This window comes from Pinus tabuliformis, chromosome 5_2, assembly GCF_031772625.1.
Source record: "Pinus tabuliformis cultivar Carrire ecotype Pingquan chromosome 5_2, CPIR1, whole genome shotgun sequence".
Classification (NCBI taxonomy): Eukaryota; Viridiplantae; Streptophyta; class Pinopsida; order Pinales; family Pinaceae; genus Pinus; species Pinus tabuliformis.
Genome location: NC_142306.1, coordinates 1146676790 through 1146704263, shown reverse-complemented (window position 1 = coordinate 1146704263; position 27474 = coordinate 1146676790). Strand labels below are relative to the sequence as shown.

The 27474-nt window shown below is 39.7% G+C and overlaps 1 protein-coding gene across 2 annotated transcripts in view; it reads left to right on the top strand.

The window, feature by feature from the left end:
- Positions 1-18073, top strand: part of LOC149163230 (uncharacterized) — a 48629-nt gene extending 30556 nt beyond the window's left edge. For both annotated transcript variants that reach the window (XM_089437579.1, XM_089437580.1), the window contains exon 4: positions 17502-18073. In XM_089437579.1, the coding sequence (XP_089293705.1) occupies positions 17502-17666 (165 nt within the window). In that variant the 3' untranslated portion in view covers positions 17667-18073. The remainder of the gene's footprint in view (positions 1-17501) is intronic.
- The last annotated feature ends 9401 nt before the right edge of the window (positions 18074-27474 follow it).

Here is a 27474-nt window from a genome sequence, read left to right as displayed (position 1 = left end):
AATAAGGAACAAAGCTAATAAGGAAAAAGGTAACAGAAACAATTATCAAGTTAAGAGAATTAACATACTAACTGCCCTATTGAATTCTCAACAAAGGTTGTCCTTCAACACCAGTTTGATTCAATTTCTGCTTATCAATGCTCATAACATTTTGATTCACAACACACACTGGCGTCCACACCATACCTTCATTTCCCTGGGATTCATCAACTAAACAATGCAACTCAGCGTCACTGGCTGGATTTTTGTCATATCCCCAATTAAAATTTTGACATGGAAATTCCCAATTTTGCAATTTTGGTGATTAATATATATATTTAGCTAAATAAAATTAGGAGAAATAAGTTGTAGAGATATTTAATAAATTTTGGAGAAAAGACAATGGTTGAGAATTAGGAAAAGAAGAAAAATTAAAGTTAAGTTGTGGAGTTACCAAGCATGGAAATCGAACCATGGGAAGGATCAAACCATGGTATGGGAAAAATCGAACCATGGTATGAGGAAGTGAAAGCAAAAATAAAAGGAAGGTTGGGACCTCATTTTGATCATTTTGGTTTTGGCATTTCATTTCTAAATTGGAGGGAGGTTTGCTTAAGCTATTGAGCTAAGTCAACCAGTGCTGTTTAGCATAGGGATTTCCAAGCGGAGAATCCCAACTCTCTTTTGGTGAACTTAGAGTGTCATCCTAGGAGAGAAAACTTGGAGCTGATTGGATATTTCTTTTCCTGCATTTTGTGAGCTATTTCATCTCTACAACAAGTAGGCCGTTTTTATTGGAGTAGTTGCTGCAATCTTGTGCCGGGAAAATAACTGGAATTTCACTCTATCTTTTTAGCACTATTTTTCAGTGATTTCTCAGTTATTTTTGTAGAGAATTTTTTGGTGGAGCAACCATAGATTTTCTAGTGGGACACAGAGCTAGGCAATGGGTAATTTCGCTTGATTTTTGGGTAATTCTAGGAGGTTGGAGTTAGCCCAAAAGATATATGGGTTTTGTTGGTCTCGAATTGGAGATCATTGTCCTAATTTTTCAGAATTTTTGGAGCAGATTTGAAGCCTCAAATATCAGTTTGCCTCTAGTAGCAGCAATAATAAGTTTATGGGCAAAGTGTGTAGCCAGTGAGCCATTTCAACGTGGAGTTTTCTTCATCCTCACTTGGGTTTTGTGTGCTTGCTTAAACAAGCCTAGGTGCACACGTTCCACTATATTTTGTACTCAGCTTCTCTTTGGATATTTAATAAAATGGCTCAACTCTATTATTTTTGCTCAACAATGTTCTAAACTTAATGTTTTTATGGAGTTTTTAGATTGCATGTTTATTGGTTTGTTGTAGCTAGTTCATGTTTTGATGTTTCACTGTATTACTCTAGATAGAACATTACAGTGGTATCAGAGCATGTTTTTGGCCAACTCTGGGCTCTAGAGCATGTCATGACTGGACCGTTTGGTGGAGCTGTTCATCATCCTAGAGGCAGAGGCAGAGGGAGAGGAAGAGGTCGTGGTAGAGAGGACGAGCCTGGGCATATTTTTAATACAGAGTTTGAGAACACCAGAGACTACATGGGGGACAATGGTGAAGATCAACCTAAGCAGGGTGGGCGTGACCCACTATTGGAGGAGTTGGCAAGATCAAACCAACAAATGATGGAGATGATGAGGCAGATGTTGGCTCTGCAATTGCAGAATATGCAGGGAGGACCTCAAGGTGGTGGGGGAGGAAACAATGAAGAAGAAGGAGGTTTTGGAATAGGAGAAGGGAGCCATGTACATCCACGCACAACCCACACATATGGTCAGACTCCCAGGCCTACTATGCCTCGCTTCACGAAGGAACCAAAGCAAGAGAGAGGTGTTGATGCATTCACAAAGTTAATTAGATCATTCATTGACAAGATTGACGAGTATGAGGCCTTGGATCCCAGGATCAGAAGGACACTCTCCTTTGCAGATTACTGCCATCTAAAGGAGAAATATAGGGGAGTTGGGCCCTCATTCCGAGGAGGACAGCAAAATCAGAATTGGGATAATAAGAAGCTAGTAGGGAAGGTGACATTGCCAGGGTTTGATGGGTCAGCCAAGAGTTCTGCGAGATCATGGGTTCAAAAACTAGACACTTACCTTAGTTTGAATCCCATGCGAGAGGCAAATGCCATCAGATTTGCTACATTTCATTTGGAGGGTGATGCGCAGGAGTGGTGGTATCATAGATTAGTTACACTTGGGCATGCGTCCATCACATCCTATAGTGAGTTCACTCGTAGGTTGTTAGAGAGATTTGATAGGAAGGATTCGAAGTTGCACTTCAGGGCGCTGGCTAACCTGAAGCAAAGAGGTAGCGTAGAGGTTTACATAGCAGAGTTTTGGAGGCTTGTGGTGATGGTTTCAGATATTTCTGAGGCGCGATTGATCATGTTGTTTATTGAGGGTTTGGCTGAGCCTTTGCGAGGTTGGGTACGAGCTTATAGGCCAATATCATTGCAGGATGCCATTAGCCGAGCACGGGACATGTTAGATGCTGTTCCAAAGCTGAGGGTTCCAACACCTACTAAACCCTCTTTCCCTTAGAAGGGAAAAGACATCAGACCTGGACAGGTAAGGGACAACTAGATGATGAGATGAGGAGGGACCTTCGGCGGAGGAAATTATGCTTTACTTGTCAGGGGCCATGGGCACCAAGGCATCGATGTACCAAGGGCAAGGCCCACTACATAGAGGCATTTCCAGATAGTGGGCCAAAGGAGGAGGATGCTGACTAGGAGGTAGATGGAGGTGAGGGTGGACCTCAGAGCTTGGGAGGAGGTGGTCCACTGCCCCCACCTAGTGGAGGAGCTTTCTTACCCACTGGTGGAGTTATTACTTCGCTTCGGGGAGTTCTAAAGTATTTGACATTGAGGATCAGAGGCACAGTGCAAGGGCAACGAGTATCCGTGTTGGTAGACAATGGGGCAATCCACAATTTTATTGATGCACAGTTGGTGGAGCGTAGATGCATTCAGACAGAGGCTTTCGAGGGATTTTCAGTACTAGTGCCAGGAGATAGGACTATGCAGTGTACCTGGTATGTTCCCAGCATGACTATGACCATGGGGAACTATTTAGTGATAGACCATTTCTTCGTGGTGGATGTTTCAGACACCAATGTGGTGATGGGACTTAAGTGGTTGTATTCTCTTGGGTGTGTCACTAGTGATTGGAGGAATTTGGAGATGGAGTTCATAGGGCAGGATGGAAATCTCCAATTTAGAAATGAAATGCCAAAACCAGAATGATCAAAATGAGGCCCCCAACCTTCCTTTTATTTTTGGTTTTACTTCCTTATACCATGGTTTGATCCTTCCCACAGTTCAATTTCCATGCTTGTTAACTACACACAGGATGGAGGTTGATTTGAGGTGCGGTGACATTGAGTAGGATGTAGAGTTGAGGATCTCAGGGACTGGGGGGTTGAAGCAACAAACACATCTAGACATATTGGCTCTCCTAGAGAGGCATCAAGCAGCATTTGGAGAGATTCCACTAGGAAGGCCACCTAATAGAGGGTTCGAGCACACCAGTGAGCTGGAGGAGGGGGTTCACACAGACGTTACCACTCCCTATAGACATCCCAAGGCATATCGGGATGAGACTGAGAGGGCTATACAGGTGTTGTTGGGGCATATCAGACCTAGCTCGGTCCTTTCACTTCTTTTGTAGTGTTGGTGAAGAAGAAGGATGAGACCCTTCACATGTGCATAAACTACAGGGCCCTCAACAAGAAGATGTTGAAGAACAGGTATCCCGTTCCACGCATTGATGAGTTGATGGACGAGCTTAAAGGAGCCAAGTACTTCTCTAAGATAGACTTGCGCTTAGGGTACCACCAGATCCGGGTGAGGGAGCACGACATCCCCAAGACCGCTTTTAGATGGACCCTTTGAGTTCTTGGTGATGCCCTTGGGCTAACCAATGCACCAACCACATTTCAGTCTTGCATGAACCATGTGTTTTGCAATCAGTTCCGATGATGTGTCTTAGTATTATTTGATGATATCTTGATATATAACAGGATTTGGGAAGAGCATCTCCAACACTTTGAGGAGGTCCTGCGCATACTAGAGGAGCAACAACTATATGGGAAAATGTCCAAGTGTGAGTTTGAATTGACAAAGATGTTATATCTTGGGCATGTGATTGGGAAGGATTGAGTACGACTACATCGAGAGAAGATTAGGGTCTTCCTCGATTGGCCTACGCCCAGGAATGTGACAGAGATGAGGGGATTCATGGGCATTTGAATATACTATAGGAGGTTTGTGAAGGGGTTTTCCAAGTTAGCTACACCCGATGTGGCGCAAGTGGCTTTTGAGTGGACCGACGTGGCTCAAGTGGCTTTTGAACACCTTAAGAGGGTGATGAGTAGTTGTTCTGTTTTGCCCCTTCCAGATTTTTCACACCCATTAGTCTTGGAGTGCGATGCATTCGGGGAGGTCATTGGAGCAGTTTTGTCAAAGGGAGGTCACCCCATATCGTTTGAGAGCTGAAAACATCAGCCACATGAGAGATTGTATCCCATATATGATAAGGAGATGCTAGTAGTCATGCATGCGTTTGCTAAGTTTCTGTAGTACTTAGTGGGGAACATGTTCAAGGTTAAGACTGATCACAACAGTCTTTGATTTTTTCTGGAGTAGCAAAACCTGGAGGAGAGACACCAAAAATGGGTTAGTAAGATCCAAGCATATAATTTGAGATTGATTATGTCAAGGGCAAGCAGAACATAGTAGTTGATGCATTATCACAAAGGCCCGTGACACTCTTTTTGATGGATATCACACAGGATTGGAAGGCACAACTTTTGGTGGAGTACTCCAAGGATCGACAGACATGTGAGTACTCGTGGGGATGACATGTACCGAGTGATGGATAATGTTATCTTTACAAAGATAGGATTTATTTGGTGCTAGGATCACAATTGAGGGAGAAGATCCTACACGCAGCTCATGACTCACCTTTGGCAGAGCATCGGGGATTCTACAAGACTTATAGGGCCATTAGGGAGCATTTTACTTGGCAGGGCATTAAGGAGGATGTTTTGAGGCATGTCAGGGAGTGTGATGCATGCCAAAGGAACAAGGGAGAGCACACACATCTTGCTGGGTTACTACAACCTCTTCCTGTTCTTGAGAGGAAGTGGGAGAGTATATCGATGGACTTTATTACAAGATTGCCGACAATACAGGGCAAAGATTGCATCCATGTGGTTGTTAACAGGCTGACGAAGTTTGCACACTTTTTTGCCATTCCAACTCTATATTCAGCATCACAGGTGGCCGAGTTGTTTTTCCGGGAGGTGTTTACTTTGCATGGGTTGCCTAAGACGATTGTCATTGATAGGGATGCCAAATTTATGGGAGGATTTTGGCAGGAGTTATTTCACCTTGTTGGCACAGAGCTGACTCCAAACACTAGCTACCACCCTCTGATAGATGGACAGACGAAGATAGTAAATAAGTGAATGGAGGGATATCTGCGTAACTATGTGACTGGACAACAAAGAGCGTGGGTGAAGTCACTACACCTTGGGGAGTATTGCTACAACACCACATGTCATATATACATAGGTATGACACCCTTTTGTGCTTTATATGGTTATGATGCACTGACTTTTGCTAATATGGTTTTTGGAGATAACAGAGCTCCAGGGGCCAAAGATTGGATACATGAGAGCCAAGATATCCTTAGAGCACTCAAGGATAACTTGCAGATGGCACATAACCAACAAAAGTTATATGTAGACAAAGGCAGAGTAGAGCGACATTTTGAGGTGGGAGATTTGGTTTTCCTGAGATTGCAGCCATACAAGCAATCCACACTAAAGCAGAAGGGAGCTGAAAAGCTTCAGCCTCATTTTTATGGGCCATTCAGGGTGATTTGACGAGTGGTAGAGGTAGCTTATGAGTTGGAGCTTCCACTAGGAAGTAGGGTGCATAATGTATTCCATGTCTCTTACTTGAAAAAGTCCTTGGGACAATGGGTGAAGACTGCCATTGAATTACCACCATTAGATGATGAGGGGCATTAGATTTTGACACCAGAGGCTATATTACATGAGAGGGAAAGGAAGCTGAGGAGCAAGACCATTAGAGGATTCCTTGTTAAGTGGAAGGATTTGCTTGAAGAAGATGGCACTTGGGAAGGAGAAAAGATTTTGCAGCATCCAACACTACAGTTGCTTGAGGACAAGCAACATTTGGGAGGGGAGAAATGTCATATCCCCAATTAAAATTTTGACATGGAAATTCCCAATTTTGAAATTTTGGCAATTAATATATATATTTAGCTAAATAAAATTAGGAGAAATAAGTTGTAGACATATTGAATGAATTTTCAAGAAAAGACAATGGTTGAGAATTAGGAAAGAAGAAAAATTAAAGTTAAGTTGTGGAGTTAACAAGCATGGAAATTGAACTATGGGAAGGATCAAACCATGGTATAAGGAAGTAAAACCAAAAATAAAAGGAAGGTTGGGGGCCTCATTTTGATCATTCTGGTTTTGGCATTTCATTTCTAAATTGGAGGGAGGTTTGCTGAAGCTATTGAGCGAAGTCAATCAATGCTGTTTAGCACATGGATTTCCAAGCGGAGAATCCCTGTGAACTTTAAGTGTCACCCTAGGAGAGAAATCTTGGAGCTGATTGGATATTTCTTTTCTTGCATTTTGTGAGCTATTTCATCTCTACGACAAGTAGGCCGTTTTTGTTGGAGCAGTTGTTGCAATTTTGTGCCAGGAAAATAACTGGAATTTCACTCTATCTTTTCAGTGCTATCTTTCAGTGATCTCTTAGTGAATTTTTTGGAGAATTTTTTGGTGGAGCAGCTATAGATTTTTTGGTGGGACGTAGAGTTGGGTAATTGGTAATTTCACTTGATTTTTGGGTAATTCTAGGAGGTTGGAATTAGCCTAAAATATTTCTGGGTTTTGTTGGACTCGGGTTGGAGATCAATGTCCTAATTTTTTAGAATTTTTGGAGCAAATTTGAAGCCTCAAATATCAGTTTGCCTCTAGTAGCAACAACAATAAATTTATGGGTAGAGTGTGTAGCTAGTGATCCATTTCAGCGTGGAGTTTTCTTCATTCTCACCTGGGTTTTGTGTGCTTGCTTAAGCAAGCCCAAGTGCACACATTCCACTATATTTTGTACTCAACTTCTCATTGGATATTTAATAAAATGGCTCAACTCTATTATTTCTGCTCAACAATGTTCTAAACTTGTTGTTCTTATGGAGTTTTCAGATTGCATGTTTATTTGTTTGTTGTAGCTAGTTCATGTTTTGATATTTCATTGTATTTCTTTAGTTAGAACATTACAATTTTGTTCATTGGATAAACATTGTTCAAACTTCTCATCATTTTTAGACTTATTTTGAGTCCCTACACTATAGTAAGGTGAAGATTTTGAGTTGCCCATACCACCGAATTCAAGAGATTGAGGTTCTTTATCTTTTTAGCAGGGTATAGCCATGGCCAACCAGTTGGGTGTGCCTTTATCCATGCTTCAAATCATTTTCCCCTTTCTATATTGTCCTTAACGTGATCTTTGCATCTTTGCAAAAACTTGATGTTCTGCTTCCCCGAGGGGAAAACTAATGCTTGCTGCGACATTTTCTCATAACCCTCCAGGTTGACAGGAAAGCCAACTTACCATTGTAATGTCCCAAGGGGATTTTGCCCTGAGGGTTTAAAGTTTGCGAAGTAAATTGTAATGCCTATTTACATAATCCCTTTCAACATCCATGCAAAGGTAGTAGACAACAATATAATTAAACAATAGATTTCACAACACAATCAATAACTCACAACATTTCAATTTAATAACTAATTCTGGTCAACAATTTTGAGTCTATAACAATGGCAATTTTCATAACAATAGCAATACTAAGATTCACTAATGCAATACCAGCTGGTTAATCAGTTCATTCTAGGGCTGTGTACTGCTGAGGACATTCTTGATAACATGAAATACTACATAATTAAATCCAGTTATGCTATTACTAGCAACTCACTAGACTTCCAGTCACCACTGAGGTTTCCGACTGGGACCTTCCTATTCCAGTGATTTGCTTTAGGTGAGTTTGTATCAAACTTTGATCTAGATTTCCCTTTCATTGCCCTATCCACTACCAATCACCGCCTTGCTGGATGCATGTTGTTAGAGCTCCAACATGTGGCTAGACATCGGCCTTGCGGCTACGGCCTTGCGCTTGTGGCCTCCTAACAAAACCCTCAAATGCCTCGCTGCCCTACTGTTGCTTCATAGGAGATCTCACATTGCCTTAATTTCCCTTAGTCAATCGTTCAGAGGTTGAATGAACCACATGAATCCACAGAGAAAGTCTCATTGCCTCAAAAATCAGACCAGACAAACCATAGTAAAGATCTTTGCTACTCTAGTGCTTGTAGACCAAAAAAAACCACAAGGAAATCTCTTCTTTGCTTTCCAAACCAGATAAGAGATGACTCCAGACGTAGGCTGCAACAGAATGTTGAAAAGTGTAACTAGGTTTGGTCTTCATAATGGCATCTGTAATTGTGATTTTATATAATTGATGAAAAGAAGAAAAATAAAAGTATTATTGTATTGCTTGTCTCATGGGTTTCACGAGCAAGGAATTTTATTTTTAGTGATGGCTCCCATTGTGAGCCTTTAAGATTGGTCATCTAGTCATAAAATTCAATTTGAGTCAATGTCATGTATGAAGGACCCTTCTTGGGCATGTTACTTTTTGTATGAGTCCTTAGATAAGTATAAATAGCCCTCTAAGACAAGCACAATCATCTCCCTTCAAGTCGGCTTCAAGATGGAATTAATAAACTCCTCCAACAGACATGTCAGCTCACCCTCGTCAAGTCGGCTAATTTGAGGGGGAAACAACTATAAATATGGTTGCTCAACATCACTTATGACACAAATTTTCGGCCATCATCAAGTCTGAAGTAAAAGGTGCGAAGTACAACGAGGAAGCTTATTATCAAACGAAGGAAAGAATAGTATAATCCGAGCTCTTTTTTGGTTTGTTTTTGGGTTTATATCATTTACACGAGTGAGGCAACAAGAGCTTAGTTGCAACAGAAGAAGCCGAGAAGAGTAGCAATCCTCTTAGGTAGCCGAGTTGGAAGAAGGCCAAGTCAAGAAGGGAGGCCGAGACAAGCTAGAAGAAGACCCTATCCAAAGCGAAGAAAGTTAAGGCATAAGATAAGGTCTTGTGCATGAGCTAGGGTTTTTGAATTAGGATTGCAGACCTAATTCAAGGAGGCTGAAGGTTTGAAGCAGAAGGAGGTTGAAGTGGAAGAGGAGCCTAGAAAAGGGAAAGAGTAGACAGTTGACTGTCATTGTCTAAGTATCTCTTCAAGGGAACTTGTGTCTTGTTCTTGAAGTGGCAAATAGGTCAAGGGTCTTGGTCTTGGTCTTGATATTCGTCAATTGGAATCTCTATAAGAAGAAGAATTTGTTTGGGTTTTCCTGTCAAGTGGGAGAGGTTTTGGCCCTGACTGATAGCTTATGTTGAGTGTCTCTTGTCTCTTTATGGTTTATGCATTGGTAGCTGTTTGATGAAGAAGAACACTAATAACCTAAGTAAAAGAAGATCCTAATCTAAAGAAGTAAAAAACACTCACAAGCAGTTACTAATAGAAGAGAAATCACTTAATTGCTATGCCCTAGATTTCTCAACATGGGATTAGAGCTAAGGTGACCAAGTCAAGGAAGGGCATCTTATCAAGGGACACACAAGGATCAAATCTCAAGGAAGGCATCAAAGCGAAGATCATCTTGAAGTCAAGATCTACAAAGAAAACATCATCAAGAAGTCATCATTGGTCTTCATCAACAAGACTTCACCATAAAAAGGGATCTCCCTCTTTGTGAGATCAAGGATCATTATTGAAGAAAACTATCTTCATCAAAGAGAAGTTTCTATTCTTTATATTATCATCAACATCAAGGAAGCAACAAGGAGAAAGAGCATTCTATCAAGTAAGTATATTTATGTCCACATATGAATTTGTCAAAATATCTTTTTGCAAGGAAAGCAACAAATTGGTTGGGGCTTCAAACTATCTTGCATGAAAGAAAAGGACAGATCTGAATCTCATTGAAAATGAGGTTATGGAACATGTCAAAGGATCTAATGACTAAACCAAGAAAGGAAGATGCTCAAGCTCTTGCAAGTATATGAAAGGGGAAGTTGGGGCTTAAAGGATTCTCATAGAATCCATCAAGGATCCCGTCATCCCATATGTATCTCAACTCGAAACTTCAAAAGAAATCTATGACAAACTAGTAGAGTTATATTATGTAAGCCTAAGTTGCACAAAACGGGGAAACGGGTACGAGTTTACGAAATGGGCACGGGTACGAAACGTGACCCCCCAAATTTTGGAAACGTGGAAACGTAATATATATATATATATATATGGACATTTAAGAAATATGTGCAATCATAAAGCATATATGATACATTTTAATTAATTACGTTATGATTAAATTGTCGATGCATAAACTATAAGTCTAAATTTACATCACATTTACTCATGAATGATCACATAATGAAAATAGCAATATCCAAAATCAGCCACGAGAAATTTCTAATTTCTTGTCTCATGCTTGATTGGGAGTCTCCTCCTACATAGTCGAACGACCTTAGTGCTCTCGATTAATACAAGTTCCATACCCTAGTATCCTACATGCTCTTGATTATTGGGAGTCTCCCCTGCATAGAGGGCTTGGTTCTCTTGATTAAATACTAGTTCCATACCCTAGTACATGACAAAATCCAATGGAAACATTGCAATCCCCCCAATCCTGAAATCCTGAAAAACAGATAAGTCTGTTGGATTTTGAGTGAGATTTAAAATTCTACTTTCTCCATATGAAATCCAATGAGGGCGAAACCACTCTCAAACATCTTGAGTCATTTCATGGTAATGTTAAAAATTTAAGTAAAAGGAGAATGTCACTTTTACTTTAAGAATTTAACATTACCATGAACTGCATATCAACATTAGGGCCTTAACATTACCTTGAATTGCATATCAACACTAGGGCCATAGGCTTGAACATTAGGCTGCCCCACTCAAAAAAATCCTCCTTTTTTATAACTTGAGAGGCATCCAGAAGATATTTTAGTCGCCCAATAAAAAATTAGAAGCGAAAAAATAAATAAAAAATACAAGAAAAAGTCAATTTAGAAGAGGAAACTCTGTCGTACTGGCCACGTTTCCTCCTCGAGAAATGGGTTAGTACGACCAGAAACGCGTTTCCAGGCCGTACAGTACGAGTTTCCTCGTTTCCGGCCGGAAATGGACCCTTCTCCAACGTTTCCTGCAACTTAGCTGTAAGCATTGCTGGAGAAGTCATCTCATTAAGGCAATAACTCTACAAGCTGAAGATGTCAAGGGCAGATGGAGTAGCCTCATACTTTATGAGGATATCTGAAATCTAGGATCAACAACAAGATCTGGGAGAAGCCATGTCTGATAGAGAAATGACTACAATGGTATTAAATGCACTATCGAAAGAGTGGGGTAACTTTACTTCAAGTATTTATGGGAAGAAAGAAGCTACTCCATTCCAAGATCTATGGTCACTGTGCAAGATTGAAGAATCTAAACTAAAGGCCAAATTTGATGTGGGAGCAGGTGAGCAAAATCAAGCATATGCTGCAATGACAAAAAGAAAGGAAAAATTTGGAATGTTTGGTCCTTAGAAAAAGAAGAAGAACATGGATAAAATACAATGATATGGGTGTCAAGAATATGGGCACTATAGGACAATAATAAAAGAGGAAGAGAAGAAGCCCACTTAACCGAGGAAGTGGAGTAAGTTGAAAAGAAGAAATCTAAGGAGGAAGTAACAGATCTCCACTATTGAGATAGTCTTCCTCACATAAGTTATTTTCAAGTCCCTAAGTCTTCTATTGTAAGATATGGCTATCATGATTCACTATGTAAAATAATGGGATGCATCAAGACATCATAGAAGCATTGAAAGCAAGAGCTCAGGACATCATCATAGAGAAGCATGAAAGATGGTTAGAATCTATGGAAGTCAAGGATATAGCTTTTGGAAATCTCATTGAAAACATAAGTGGCAAGGTCATCTAGTACAAGGTTCATCATACATTTGTCAAAAGAAAACATTTGCTGATGGGAATACTTTAGATCCTCAAGATTCTCTGATGGAATCTTCATTGAAAGTTCACCGATCATGAGGGGAAGCAAGTGTTTCATCAAGAATTCCAAACTTGTGGAAATCATGAGATGATGGTATGATGACATAAAAGGAGAAATAGATCGGGATTGAAGCTTTTTCAATCAAGGAAGCTGCTACAGAAAGTCTGGATGACCCAAAGGAAAATGAGTTATGTATGCTTACAGTCTATATTGAAGAGTCATGTCATATGGTTGCAAGTAACATGGATCAATGCTCTATCTTGAGAGCATAATCAAAGGAAGGATCTCCTCTTTCGAAGGAATGCAAAAATGCATGGGTCACACATTCCCTAAAATCAACATAATATGACCTCATATGTAATATGAGGTGGTTGACTATAATTGAGGAATTCTAATTGGAAATTCCTGTGAATGAAATGTGTGAAGAAAAGAAGGAAGAGATCATGGAATATGAAACGATGGTAAAGGCAATCAACATCCGAAAGACCAAGAAGATTTGACTAGGATATCTACATGGAAGATATGAAGAGTCTGATGGAGTCTGAAAAAGAAAGAGACCCTTGACAATATATATCTTTGGGAGATGTGTCGATATGTATGCAGGATGTTGATGCAAACTAGAAGATGTCATGATGAAAGACCATCTCAAAGTTAATGTTGATATTAATGTTCATTCCTTTATTTTTGAACAAATATCTGGATGGGTTTATGCAGGGTTGCCAAGGGAAGATCTATGGATGTCTTCCACCATCGATGCACATGTAGTAGGATGAAATATCCTTAAGTAAACATGGCATGGAGAAAGTAACTTGGCATGAAGGAAGGTCAGATATGGATTGATGGATCACTTTCTGATGATGACACGGTTGACTCATGGATGAAAGTGATGGATGGTCAGTGTAGAAGTCCCAAACATGAAGACTCCTAGATAACAAAAAGAATTTCATAACATCGTGAGGAGGAGTTCTTAAAGCAGTTGGTTGTCCCATCATCTCCACCTGAGGAGCTGTTGTAGGTCCCTAAGTAAGAGGGAGCCTGGAAACAACTTTTTTACTTGGAAGAAACTTGGAAATTCCTAAGCCAAGAGGGAGCTTAGGTACATTCCTTTTGTAGGAATGACTACATTCCTTTTGTAGGAATGAGTACATTCCTTTATTGGAATAGATATGTCGTCCCTAATTAAGAGGGAGAGATAGACACATCATTCTTGTCTTCACTTGGGAAGACATAATGGAGGATTGGGTAAACATCTGGTATTCGATACTCTTCGAGGATGAGTTAGGGCATCCAAGATAAGAGTAGTCGTAGAGGACTGATATTCTTTGAGGACTGGGAATCCAAGATAAGAATAGTCCTGGTGGAACACACCCTGAGAAACCGGGTGGGGTATGTTCCGAGAAAGACAATGATGAGGGTGTCTATACATCATTGGTCTCGCCAGCATTGAGCTCAGATCTCATGGAGAGATAGAGTTGTTAGTCAAGGCCTTGCTATGTTACAATGCTGGTTGATATGATGCTAAACAAATGGGTTACCAATTCGACTCTTCTTATGAGAAATTCTTTAGATTGAGAATGACCAAGTACCATTATAAATACCTCCCTAGATAAGAGGGAGTGCCGAAAATTGTAACTAGGTTTGGTCTTCATAATGACATGTGTAATTGTGATTTTATGTAATTGATGAAAAGAAGAAGAATACTTATTATTGTAATGCTTGTCTCATGGGTTTCATGAGTAAGGAATTTTATTTTTAGTGATGGCTCCCATTGTGAGCCTTTAGGATTGATCATCTAGTCATAAAAGTCAATTTGAGTCTATGTCATGTATGAAGGACCCTTCCTGGGCATGTTACATTTTGTATGAGTCCTTAGATAAGTATAAATAGCCCTCCAAGTCAAGCACAAGCATCTCCCTTCAAGTCGGCTTCAAGATGGAATTAATAAACTCCTCCAACAGACACGTTGACTCACCCTCTTCAAGTTGGCTAATTTGAGGGGGAAACAACTATAAATAGGGTTGCTCGACATCACTTTTGGCACAAATTTTCGGTCATCATCAAGTCTGAAGTAAAAGGTGCGAAGTACAACAAGGAAACTTATTATCAAGTGAAGGAACGAAGAGTATAATCCGAGCTCTTTTCTGGTTTGTTTTTTGGTTTATATCATTTACACGAGTAAGGCAACGAGAGTTTAGTTGCAACAGAAGAAGCTAAGAAGAGTAGCAATCCTCTTAGGTAGCCGAGTTGGGCAATGGCTTGGTGGACAACGACAGGTTTTCATAATTGTCAGACATCAACAACATGAATGTGAAGATGTTACGAGACAGTGAAAGAACACCTTCCTCACTAAGAGAGAGTGTTAGTTTTGTAGCATCAGACAGATGTTCTAGTCTCAATTTTGGTCAGAGAAGCTAAGAAACATTAGATCTCTAAAACCCAGAAAATGTTTCAAAAGAAAACACCTAGAGATGGCTCAATTAAGTTAATTGATTAATAATTAAATATTTCCTAAGTATAACTTAGGAGAAGTGGTTAATTAACAACAATTAATTGAGAAAGGTGAAAGTTCTATAGAAATTGACACAGATAGAGTTTGAGATGATCTTAGCCGTTGATGTGGATCTAATCATGGCCATTGGTTCACCAATGAGAGATTATAAGAGCAACTCAATGGGTAGATGGAGAACATACTTGAGAGGTCGAGTTCCTTAGCAGATCGAGCTATCCAGCTACAGAGGTCGATCAGGGAAGAAGAGTTCGAGCCGGAACGAACACAAAGACAGAGAGGGAGCAAAGACAATGATTCCGGAGAGGCAACAACAAAGAGGCTGAGTTTTCCACTAGAGACAGCGTAGGGACTGTGCAGACAACTTAAGTGAGGCAGTTTGATTTGGTTGAGCAGGGGGTTGATTTAGTTGTCGGAGGCCGAAAAATCTCTCCAGAGGTCCGGAGGATCGCTTCTAGTTGCAGCAACAGTGATAACGACTTGATCAGAGGTAGATTCAAGTTGTGCATGTGAGGGTCTGCACAAGCACTGCGCAGGGGCCTGCACAAGGGTTCTTGAGGGCCAGTTTTCTGAGGCATGTTGTGTCGAGATTGCTCGTGGAGGGAGAAAATTTTTTCTAATAATTTTGGCCAGATTATTTGATGAGGATAGCCAGTTTGGCATCCAAATTGTACTAAAAAATTTCGCTGCTGCATAATAATAATAGAACCCTCATCTGCTGCATTGGTTTTCCCACATTGGTTTTTTCCAAGGAAATTTGTACATAAATAACAGTGTCATTTTATTGTGTGCGTGCATATAATTTCTCAGTTCCAACATTTTATTTTCCTCAATGTTTTTATGGTGAAAATTGCAGTTGTGATTTTATTCGTTGTTTGCCGTAGCAAATAAAACTGCACTTAATATTAATCAATTAGAAGAATAAGTTCCAGTTGCTGCAATTGTTAAAAATTTCACAATTTTGACCATCGATCACTTTGGAGATTAAGGTTAGAGATTTAACTCAATGAGAAATTATAAATCAAGGCCAAGGAGAGAAGAATATATACAACAATGAGTGAACACACAACTTGAGAGGAGATCAAAGAGATTGGGTGGAGAAGGAATTTTATCCAAGTGTGTCGGGTCATTTTCCCAGGAAGGAAGCTCAAGTAGGTTATGATATCATTTTAAACTGATTTGATTGGGCACAATATTTGATTGTCATTTTGTTTCCACTAAATGATTTATGTTAAAATCCCATTTGTGCTTTTATTCAGTAGATCTGTAATCTGTTAGGAATTAAATAACTAGGTTGTCGGGTTCAAGGAAGATTTAACATGGTATCAAGTATCAACGCTTAAACCCTGAAAACCACTATGAAAATTGCGCACAAAAGCCAAGTTCGTATAGGTGTCGAGAGGCCAGGTTTGGCCACAACCTTATGTGGCATTATTTTTTTATTATTGTAGGTTGAGTAATAAGGTCATACGACAATACGACATAGGAACAGCTGAGTAAAGAAATTTCATTTTTTCTACGCAGAGGGGCAAACTTTAGATTGCAGTGACACACTAACACACATAGGTGGCAGACAAGGTTGATAGGGTGTCAGGCACTACTGCCAATCAACACATAGGGGCCACGGCCTAGCCATCAGAAAATTTATCAGCCCTGAGTGGGAAAGCAGTGGCTAGCTGAGGGAGAGGGTGACATACAAGGTTGTAAGTGGCCGACAACTGAAGTTTGAGTAGTTGCTAGCATAGCAAACTGTGGCGGATTATAGTCGGGGGTAGAGCTAGGTTGTTGAGTCTACAGCAGGATGTGGTTGACAGTGTCGCTAGTCGAGTGGTCAGCCACTAGCACAAGGGATTAAGTTGTCGGGGGCATGGAGTAGTCAGTAATAGGAGGATTGCAACCATTGTGGGATACATAGCCGCCACCAAGAGCCAGCCGGAACATGATCATACAACCAGCCGTGGGAGTAAGGCCTTTTCATAAATATGCTTTGTGGACAAAGCATTTCTATAGAGATGTACTGTAATGAAGAGACACATGAAAGGCTGTGTCTCAACTTAATATACGAATTTTAAACGAAAAGGCTGTCCAACAATCCAACTTAGTGTTTATAGCACTTCTGAAGAGAAAGGCAATGTAATTAATAATAATATTAAATGAAAAGGCACTCCAACAGTCCAATTTAGTATTTATAGCGTTTCTAAAGGGAAAGACATTGTAATTAATAATAATAATAAATAAATAAATCAAAAGTAAATAAATAAATAATGAAGAGACACGTGAAAGGACATGTCTCAACTTAAGTATATGGATTTTAAATGAAAAGGCACTCCAACTTAGTGTTTTTACGAAGCTCGTCATTGTACAATCATATCATTTTTTATTCATATGTTTATATACTATTTATTTATCCTGAATGTCTTTATTTTCCAAATTTTGGATATTTTATTAGTGAGCCAGATTTGGTTATCACATCCTCTTTCATATCTTTAGAATTGCTCTTATTTGTTTTCTTGTGAAAATTTGTGACATGCTGTTTTGTTTGTTCTATCTTTTGTTGTTGGAACCCACTGAGGCTTAATTAGACTGACTAGTGGATAAAAGTACTATTGAGGTTCTGTGAACAGGTTAATTATATTGTTGTTTCCATTTGAATTTTGTGGCTTTTGACGGCTGAAGCTTTTAGAGCTATGCTTCTTTTTAAAAGGTTATTTAGGTGAAAATGTGAACCGTTTGCATTTGCAGTTAATGGTATTTATACTCCAATACTGACCTGTGACTTTCAGCAAGAAGCTCAAAAACGGAAGGACCAATTGGCAGGAGCTAGAAGAAGGAAAGCAATTAAAAAGATAGAGAGCAAGATGGCTGCTGTTGCAAGGGAGAGAGCCTGGGCTGAAAGGCTAGTGCAATTGCAGCAAGCTGAAGCTGAGGCAGGAAGAACTACGACTTGATACCCACTGGAGGAAAACTCCTTCACAACTTATATATCAAGATAGACCAATGGCAGGACTTATGGGGATTATATGAACAATGGTTGAGTTTGGGAGACAGATAAGCATCATCTTGGTATTATTTTTTCATTAATGATCCAAATTTTGGCTACTATTCTGGTCCTCACTGTGTTTAAAAGGTGGTGGCTGTTCAATGATTTGCAACCGAATTTTAGCAGTTTTCACACAACCAGTATATACTATCAAGTTTTAACCATAAGTGATTTGTGCACATATTACAATTCTTGTTTTTAATAACTTCTGCAATAATCACTGTTTATCCTTCCTATGCTTTTGAAACAAACTTTCTTTCAAGGAACAATATCAAGAATGAATGTCAGAGTCCACTAAATTTTGTTTTCGGGATAGATTTGTGAAGATTTGGTGTAATTAATGTGTGATGTCCCTACATTTTTTAAAGATAACTGATATGCAAACTAGAAGTGCAGTTCCAAAATATTCAGATAAAGGAATACTCCTAAGTGTTTTACGTGCACACAGAGAACACCCAAAAGGGTGAAAAATCAGTGACTTTTTTCTGAACTAGATACGAAAGTTACCTGAATTCCTTGTTACTTTAGTGGGGTATGTTTTGCAGTTCATCCTTCCAAAGCACCTGAAGGTCTGGAAGAGACAGATGTCAGATATTTTAGTACCTGTGGATGTTACTTACAGTAGTTATGCCTGATAAAATTGATTGTATGTGGATAAACTATCCTTATATGCAGGATCTTTATTGTGATCTGTGATTTGGAATTATCCTCTTTTAGGTTCTACATGTACTAGTTTGAGGATATGTGCCACCTCCAATTCTAGTGTGCTTTTCAGTGCTGCATCAGTTATTCCAGAGACTTGAGAAGGTTTCCCTATATTATTAGTATAATTCTAAATTTGACTTGTGAGCTAAGTCAGAAGAGATGATGACATGGTACATGGAGCACACAGAAAAATGAGTGTCCGACATGAAACATGGTGTTAATTTTAGATTAACGTGTTCTTTGTTTAGAACAGTTACTTCAGAGATCCATATTAGCCCGATTTTCAATTTATTCCATTTTCATTAGCAGTCACATAAGACATTATCATATTTAAGGGTCTAAGACATCTATTTTGCTTATCAAGGCCGATACAAGGAACGGCTCCAAAGTGCCATGCACTTCTTTTTCCAGCTGCCAGACCTCTAAGAGGTATCCAAAGGTGCCAGTATGAGCTTCCATTGATTCAGCTACTTAGATAAGGATATGAATGACTGCCCTCAATCTATTCAACAAGATTTCATCAGCTGCAAGGCATCTACACAGTGCACACTGTCCCTTTTGAAGAGAATTCTTTCTTTGACCTTGATTTGGGTCACAGACTTTAAAGGACAACTTCACTAAAACACATAAGTCCTTTCTTTGTTGAGGCTTGACCTTTCTACAAAAGAGAGCAGATTTTTCAAGATAACAGGCCAGACCAAGGCACCAACTCCCTCTTGGTCAGTTGATCCTTCTTACTGCATAAGAAGTGAATCTGAACAGAGGATCACAGATCTGCACTTTTTGAAGATGGCAGTTAACAAAAAAATTATATCGTTAGACCAACTGAGCTCTATGTACCATTCGTTGTAGGTTGTGGAAAAGACTTCACAAAAGGACTGCTCTCATTGTATGATTCCATACAGGGATGAATTCTTTATAACTGAGGATCTTTTGATGTAGACTCTCGGCCTTATTATCAAAAGCACAATCCAGGACTTTTCCTTCGAGAACAGCAAGAATGTTGGTCCATTCGATCATCCTTGTCGGGTCGGCTTTCTTAGAAGATAGGGATGGGATATATATATATATATATATATGAGTTCAGATCATAGCTCCCCGACTGTCAATCATTTAACTGCTTGCAGTGGATACTTCAGTTGTATCGAATCTGGATAAGCTTAGGATCACAGGGAGACTTGGCTCCATGGCAGGATTTTCCCAATCTACTTGGTTCATTCCTGAAGAATATCAAACGATTGGCAAGTTATGCTGTAGAATGAGCGAGGTCCCTTCTGAGGTAAGTGAGCCATAAACAGGTTCAAGCTATAGGCCACTATCAGATGAAGATTTGTTACTCATACAGACTTGAAACACTCCTCATATTTAAAAAGCTACCTTTGATAGGATGTTCAATCTTGTATGACGATTTGACTAATTTTTTGGTCTTCTAATACTGAGATAATCGGAATTTATTATCCTATGACTTAATCACTGATTTGAGACCTTAAAAAAAACATTGACCCTTTTTGTCTAACAACAAATGTGTACCCATAGTCTACTTATTTCCAGACTGGCAAAGGGAGAAGATCATGGGGTCTCGACAATACACCCTTACTTTTGAGTTGCCTTTACTCCAAAGGATTTCAGAGCTCACATTCTGTCATATAAGTTACTGCTAGATAATATCACAGACAATCACTTTCTTCAAATCAAAACATGTCAATATGTCACCTCAAGGGTTATGATTACCTGAAAAAAATTCAAGAGTCAGTAAAGCTATGTGAAGAGCCTCAGATCAATGTAAGGATCTCGGATGAAAACATCACCTGCGTTATCCTACAGCAATACTCCAACTGCATGCTTGGAGATTCGTTCTTCCTGTACTGCTTCAAACGTGGCTTCATAATGGCTCTGCCCCATGTTCTTCAAGACAGAATTTTATGAATGACGTGAATTATAAAGCAAACCATACATCATTGTGTTGAGTTAAGATTATACCAATTACTGAGCCATGATAACAAAGCCAAGAATGCAGAGATTGATATCACTGTACATATATGGTACTAACTTACTAAGGTCGACCATACATTGTACAGAATTCAATGTATACAACAGTGCCGGAATTATGCTGTCGAGATTATGAACAGAGGAGACTTGTATGAAGCGAGACCATATTATGCAAAGACTGTAATATACTGAGGCTATTCAAAGGTGCGAGATCATTGTCATTATGATTAGATCATACCAGATAGAGAGTCCTTCATCATGTAGAAGTTCATTATAGGAGATCGAGAGTAGTTCTAAAACATCTGTGAGAGAGAGAGCATGGTCCTGTAGAGTCAAGATAGAACAGATCTGAAGTGACAGTGAAGGATGCTTCAATTTGTAGATTCTAGACCGTGCCATCACTCAAACAGTAATTCACAGAGCTTCAGAATTTCAGACTTCTGAGGAAACTCACAGAATTAATTTCGGACCTTATGTGTTGAGCTCAGGACTGCGATTTCCTGAACAACAAACTCAGTTTGGTGTGGGCTATTGAATCAGCCCCAGCTTTTCCATATCAGGGTTTGTATGCCCTCAAAGTCTTCGCTCTCCACAGATAAGATTTCGGCCTAGACACAGTGATTCTGCCCAGAATTTGACAAAGAGCTCGGTCCTAGAACTGTGGTGATCTTTTTCCTTGTTAGGACCCACAGAGAATTTTACTCTTGCTTGGGCTTGACTTCTCCTGAGATCTGATACCATGTTAATTTTAGATTAACATGTTCTTTGTTTAGAACAGTTACTTTAGAGATCCAGATTAGCCCGATTTTCAATTTATTCCATTTTCATTAGCAGTCACATAAGACATTATCATATTGACTGTAACTGAAGAAAGAACATGAACGAAAGAAGCAGAAGACAAGCCAAGACAAGAGAACACAAGGATATGGCACAAGCCAGGGAAAAACGCCAAGACGGGGAAAATCCTTGATCGATTCATCTTATTATTAATATCGAATGTTCAGCAGAGAGAGAAAGTACAATAATTTAAAGTCAAAATGACTTGCCAATTTGAAGATCCAATATGACTGCCCTTAGACAAGTGAATAGACCAAAACTGCAATATCATCATTCTGTCAACAATAATCAGCTAAGATTTGGTTAGGGTTTCTTATAGTCCACTATTGTTTCATTCAACTGATCCAGAAACCCTCCTTTCAACTGCGGCTTTCCTTGGCAAGCAAGATGCTGCCCATCACTGGCCCTTAGAATTGATCTGAACCCAAGATAGGCTTCTCAGCCCCTCTGTCTATGCTGGTGCAGACCTGCGGACCTACCTGGAGTAATAGCTCTGAAGTGCGTCACACAAAGTGAGAAATTCTTTCTCAAATTGACCATAGATCAGCCCAGAGACGATACCCAAACTCAGCTTGACATTCTGTGGTTGAATTCGGAACAGTAATGACAGGGTTACCCATACGAGCTGCCCAGATATTTTCTTAAATCCTGCGGCTGTCTATCTGAAGAATCCCAGCCCTAGTTGCTGAAGAAAAACCCAAAACAGACAGACCTTCGTCCTCCTCAAGAGCTCAGCTACCTCAGACATAAATTGGAGCCCTTGTGATGTATGAAATGAGGCTGAAGGCACCTCTATATATACAAATCATTTGGGGTCTAGTGACATGACTATTGGGCTTTATGATGATGAGGCTAACCTTGACAATTAGCACATGTGTGGGCATAAATTCAAAAACACACTTCTGCTTGTCCAAATTTGATGTTCTTTAGGTCGATTTTGGTCCTCTCGAAACAAGGAGTTCATTGCAATAATCATCTCCATCAAATGAGCTGTCCAAAGTGGAATTTGGCCCTAGTTACCAATTTTAACACATGGCAGCCCTGGAAACAGGTCATGGAGGACAAACACATAAAAAAATGAAATATAGACATAATGATTCAAATTTTGTTAGAAACTAGAACATTTGCATTTATAAATTCAATTGCACAACTAGCTACTACTTACTAGGACTATATTGATGATGATCAAATGACAAACACACAAGAAATTAGACCATAAAATTAAGTATTCTCATCAAGTCGATTGGAAATATTGAGGGTGGGGGGGGGTGAATTAGTATTTCCCTTTTTCTTACAATTTAGTATCATAAAGCATTAACCAATAACATTGCATCAAAGGAACACATGATATATATATATATATATATAATGATGGAAGCTACAACTGGAAGGGATACACCCCCAAGTTTACCAACTTCCACTAAAAGGATGCGACAACCTCCTGAAGGAAATCACAACTTCCTTTCCTAGCACCACCCTGCCACCCTTAACAAGAAGAGATAGAGAAAGAATTCTTGGGCTACTAGGGACAATGACCCGATTACAACAACATTCAATCGCTGCTGTCTCTGCAAGTCACATTCAACACCAGGTCTGCTCCTTAAATTGATTTGTCCAATATGTATGCTATTGTAACTTTGCCTTCCAATCTGTGGAGATCCTAAAGATATATAATTTATTAAAGAGGTTCTAACTTGTACCTTTAACCATGCCTCATTCGGAAATTAGGATAGCCCTATCTAGGGCCTCAATTACCTCAACAAAACTCCTCAAACAGGTCAACAAGTTGCCTTAAAGTAAGCCTCAAAACAAGCCTAATTGTACCAAAGCAAGGGCCTCAGATTTTGCCTTAGATATCCTTCTCAGAAACCTGGATCAGTCCAGCGTATATGTGACTTCCTCAGATTTGGATCTCCCTCAGACTCCCTCATATTTAGACCTCTATCGTAGATGGATTTTTGCCTCACACATAGGTATCAGACCACCGAAATGTGCCTCAGGAAAGACTGCCTCAGACCGTTGAAATGTGCCTCAGTAAAGATTGTTGATCTGCCTCAAGAGATACCTTGGATCTGCCTCAAAATATGACTTCGATTTGCCTCAAGAATGCCTTAGACAGGGACCGAAATATAGGCTCAAGAATGGCTTGAGTTAGGCCTCAGGAAGGGGCTGAGAATGGCCTCAGATCAGGATTGGTTTCGGCAATTGAATGCCACAGGTCTGCCATCTTAAACAATTCAGCCTTATTGCCTCAAGAGGATGGAATTTTAGTTCAAGAATGGCCTCAAATCAGGCCTAGAAGCTCAACGAGAAAACAACTATAGAAAGCTAAGCCAAATGAATCAAAGAACCTTAGTTTTTCGGCTTCCTTCACCAGATCTTCAACGCAGCTCAAAGCCTCAGACTACTCCTTGGTATTCGTTGTTCAAATCCAAGAATTGATGGCTTGGAATGTCCAAGACTAGGGTGAATATATACAGTCGGTCAAATGTAGGGCCGACCTTCCCTTAAGAATACAAAATTTTGAGCTTTCTAATGAAGCAAACCGCTCTCTAAGAAAAACCCTAGAAAGAAGGCACAAGACCTAGGGCTTTGAGCTTTCTCGATCGTAATAGGTATTCACAAGGTCAAGGCTCGAGAGACGAAAGGGCTTCTTATGATTTATTCCAATGAATGCTAAGCTCATACAACCCTCAAAGAAGTCCCCAAGGTGAGAGAAAGCCCTAGGTTTTCCCTTTTAGAGTAACACCTAGGGCGAGAGATTTTATGGATGAAACTCGGGCGGATGCCCACCAAACTTGGAGCATAGGTAGTGTTATCACTCAGGTTGTTCCCAAAAGTTGTAAGAAAGGGAATACGGCCGAGGTAACCACAGACCAATATTTAGATACAAAATCTAGCCAATCTGTATCCAGAGAGGGCTCTCTCTTTATGATGTAGCTTTGTTTTTAAAGGTGTTAGGCTAGTTATGAAGTTTGAGGGTTTTGTTTTGAGTTTGGGTGGTGAGATTCGATAGAACAGTGAGGTAAAACTGAAGAGTTCAGTCCATTGGGCATGATGGAGTCAAAAAGAAGATGGTTTTCTGGATTTGGTTTCTAACAGAGGATGGCATCACAGAGCAAAGTAGTCAAACAGGGAACAAATAAAGGCTGGAATCAGATGGAATGGACTCAAATGGGTGAAGGGCAGTTAAGAATCCTTCAACATATTGAAAGAGGGAAAATGGATGATTATTGACAAAGAGCAGTTAAGAATTCTTTACCAAATAATTAACATGAAAGAACCATGAAACAGGGGCAATTAAGAATTCACTGTTTATGCTAATTCTGAAGAAAACACAGAGAATAATAAAGACTGAAAACAGAGTGCAGTTAAGCAAATTCTGAATTAACCTTTTTCTTTACCATTCAGGTCATGAAACACAGATGATATAGTAAACCAGAAAACTGTAAAACACGAGATATAGGGGACTTATTGATCCGGAGTCTGATTCAAGAATTCTGTGACAAGTCCTCTGCTTCAATTCTTCATCCAGTAGGCCAGACAACAATCTGATTCCAACGGCTTTTTATTCCAAAGTTTCACAGTTACAGCAAAGTTTAGGAATTTACACAGCACCCAACCTCTTTAAAACTCTAATGAAGGGGGTATTTATACAACAAAATATGTACAACAAGTATCTCATAACAGCTGTGAGATAATATTTATTTTTAACCTAAAACAGTGTACAAGTAACATAGAAGTGGCTCGAGAAAGATAACTGATGTTGCGCTGGAGGCAGGCCTTTAGGGTTCGACTTGCAACTGTCTTCTGTAGTGGCTCTGTGCCAACTGTCTGTCTTAATTATGCTTTTAAATTCTGATCTGCTTCTCTTTGTCGGCTCCGATACTCTTTAATTCTGACTTGACTTGCCTTTAATTCTGCACTGATACTCTTTAATGCTTGATCTAATACTCTTTAATGTGTTTTGACTTCTGCTCACCGTTGTCTGGCAAAATAGAACTACTAAGTTGTCTTCTCACCACTTTTCTCTGGTAAATCATGTTTCTGACAGTTCACTGGCTAGGGTAACAAAATATCCCTGTACATCTTCATTTCTTTCTTCTGTGAGCTCGGAAATCCCTCGGTTTGATTTCAACTGTGTTTGAAGGAAGGAAACTGTAATTGGCAGCTTGGCTGAGGCCGCGAGCTCATTGATGGAGCTTTTCTGGTCCGGAGGCGGTTGAAACACTGGAAATGCGACCTCGGCAGATATCATACCCGGAGCGCTGTTCGCAAACAAAAACATAGCAAAAATGACCCTTTTTCCCTTTATTCGACAAAAATGAAGTTTGGCGGGAGATTTTAATTCAAAGGACAGATGATGTAAGCATGACGTCAGCGGGAGTACGGGGGAAATGATGTGGCAGTGACGTCAGCAGAAGGTGATGTGGCAGGGTGACGTCAGCGGGGGGGGGGGGGGGGGCGGTAAATGGTTTTGCCCACACCGCTTTTGGGCTTGGGCGGTATCGGGCGGGGAGGGAGCGAGCACCCCGGGAGCGTGCCACGTGGCAAAGGTATGATGCCAAAATCACCGGTTCCCCGCGACTTAAACATCGGCGATGGAGGGGATCGCGATATAGTTGTGGATCGTTGGATGTGGAGCTGTTGATCGGACGGTGGGCGCTCACAGCATACGACGGAGGTTTATGCGCGGGCCCGGCATGATAAACCACTTTTTAATGGTTTCGGGTGCGTTTCTATTGGTTCGAGGCTAGGTTATTAATTAACGTGGGGTTAATTAATCCCTGTTTTAAGCAGTGATATGGTTATAGTTAACCGGGGCAGGATATTATATATATATATATATTTTTTGGGTTTTCATTATATTTACGTAATACGGGATAAGGGTTTTGCAAAGGATTTATATAATAAGTGTTAATAATTAATATGAAAGAAATGTAAATGAAAGCGCTAAGTGATAAACTTAGGCTTAGCGAGAAAAGATGGGTTTATGTGGTATTTGTGTGATTTCCCAAGTAAAATGGAGTTTTACTTAGGCACTTTATGAAATGAGATGGAGTGTTTTTTGAGTGATATTAAGCAGATCTTAATACCTTTGGGGGAAAATTATCCAATGTTTTGGGGAAAAAACTGAAGGGAAGTTAGTTATGAAATCTGCCTCGCTTGAGCTGCTCCAAGAGTAATGTCTGCCATAGCACTTTGTGATAGAAGTGTAAGTCAACACATTTTTTAGAGACAAAACCTATCACAAGTCTCATTCTGCAACATCATCTACCTACCCAGCCTACTTTGCCTAACATTTTTTCTTCTCTTTACTTGGGTGCACTTAGACTAGCAAACCCTTATCAACTTTTCTTTTCTTTGCATGGTAAGCCTACCTAAGTCTGCACTTATTTCTTCCAAGGGCTTAGATTAAACAGTTGAGCTCCTTTGCTTCTCTACCTATCTACTTATCTGCCAAGATTAAACAATTTGGTCAGATTTTATTCTCTATCTCTAAAACAGGAAATTCAAACATGAACTAGCCAAGATTAAGCTGTTTGGCCATTCATCAATTGTGGCAAAGGTTAAACAAGTTGCACACAATGCTTTATTTGCAGAAATTGAAATAGTAGTGGCATTTGGACTTGCACACTTTCCTGGCCTTTTTATTTGGGGTTTATTTCTTCTCATTTTTTTTTTGACCATTTTATTCTTTTTACCCTTTGATCTTTCTTTTTAGGGTATACCCTTTTTACATTTTTTGATTTTTTGATTTTTGATAATATGGAAACCTTTACAACAAGGAAATGATGAACATATTACAGAGTTCAATCGGTCAATCATGAAATATGACACCTATTGCTATAGGAGTATAACAATGGCTCCACTTGGGGATGGCTTTTCCTTGTGGAAAGTCAAGAACAACAGGTCAGAGGGCCTTGTGAGTAACTTTTACTGTGTTCTGAAATCTTCCTTTGCTGGATCTAGAAGCTGTACAAAAGGATTATGTAAAATATATACACTATTCTTGAGCTGATTCACACAACTGTACATTTGTTTTGGATAGTCTACTTGGATTATTTGATCTTATGTTTCCTGCTTCCAAATCTGCTTCTGCAATCTCTGATAAACTGAAATGAGGCTAAACAAAAATGATAAAGTTCCTTCATTGATTTCAACATTTTCTGCACTTCCCTCCT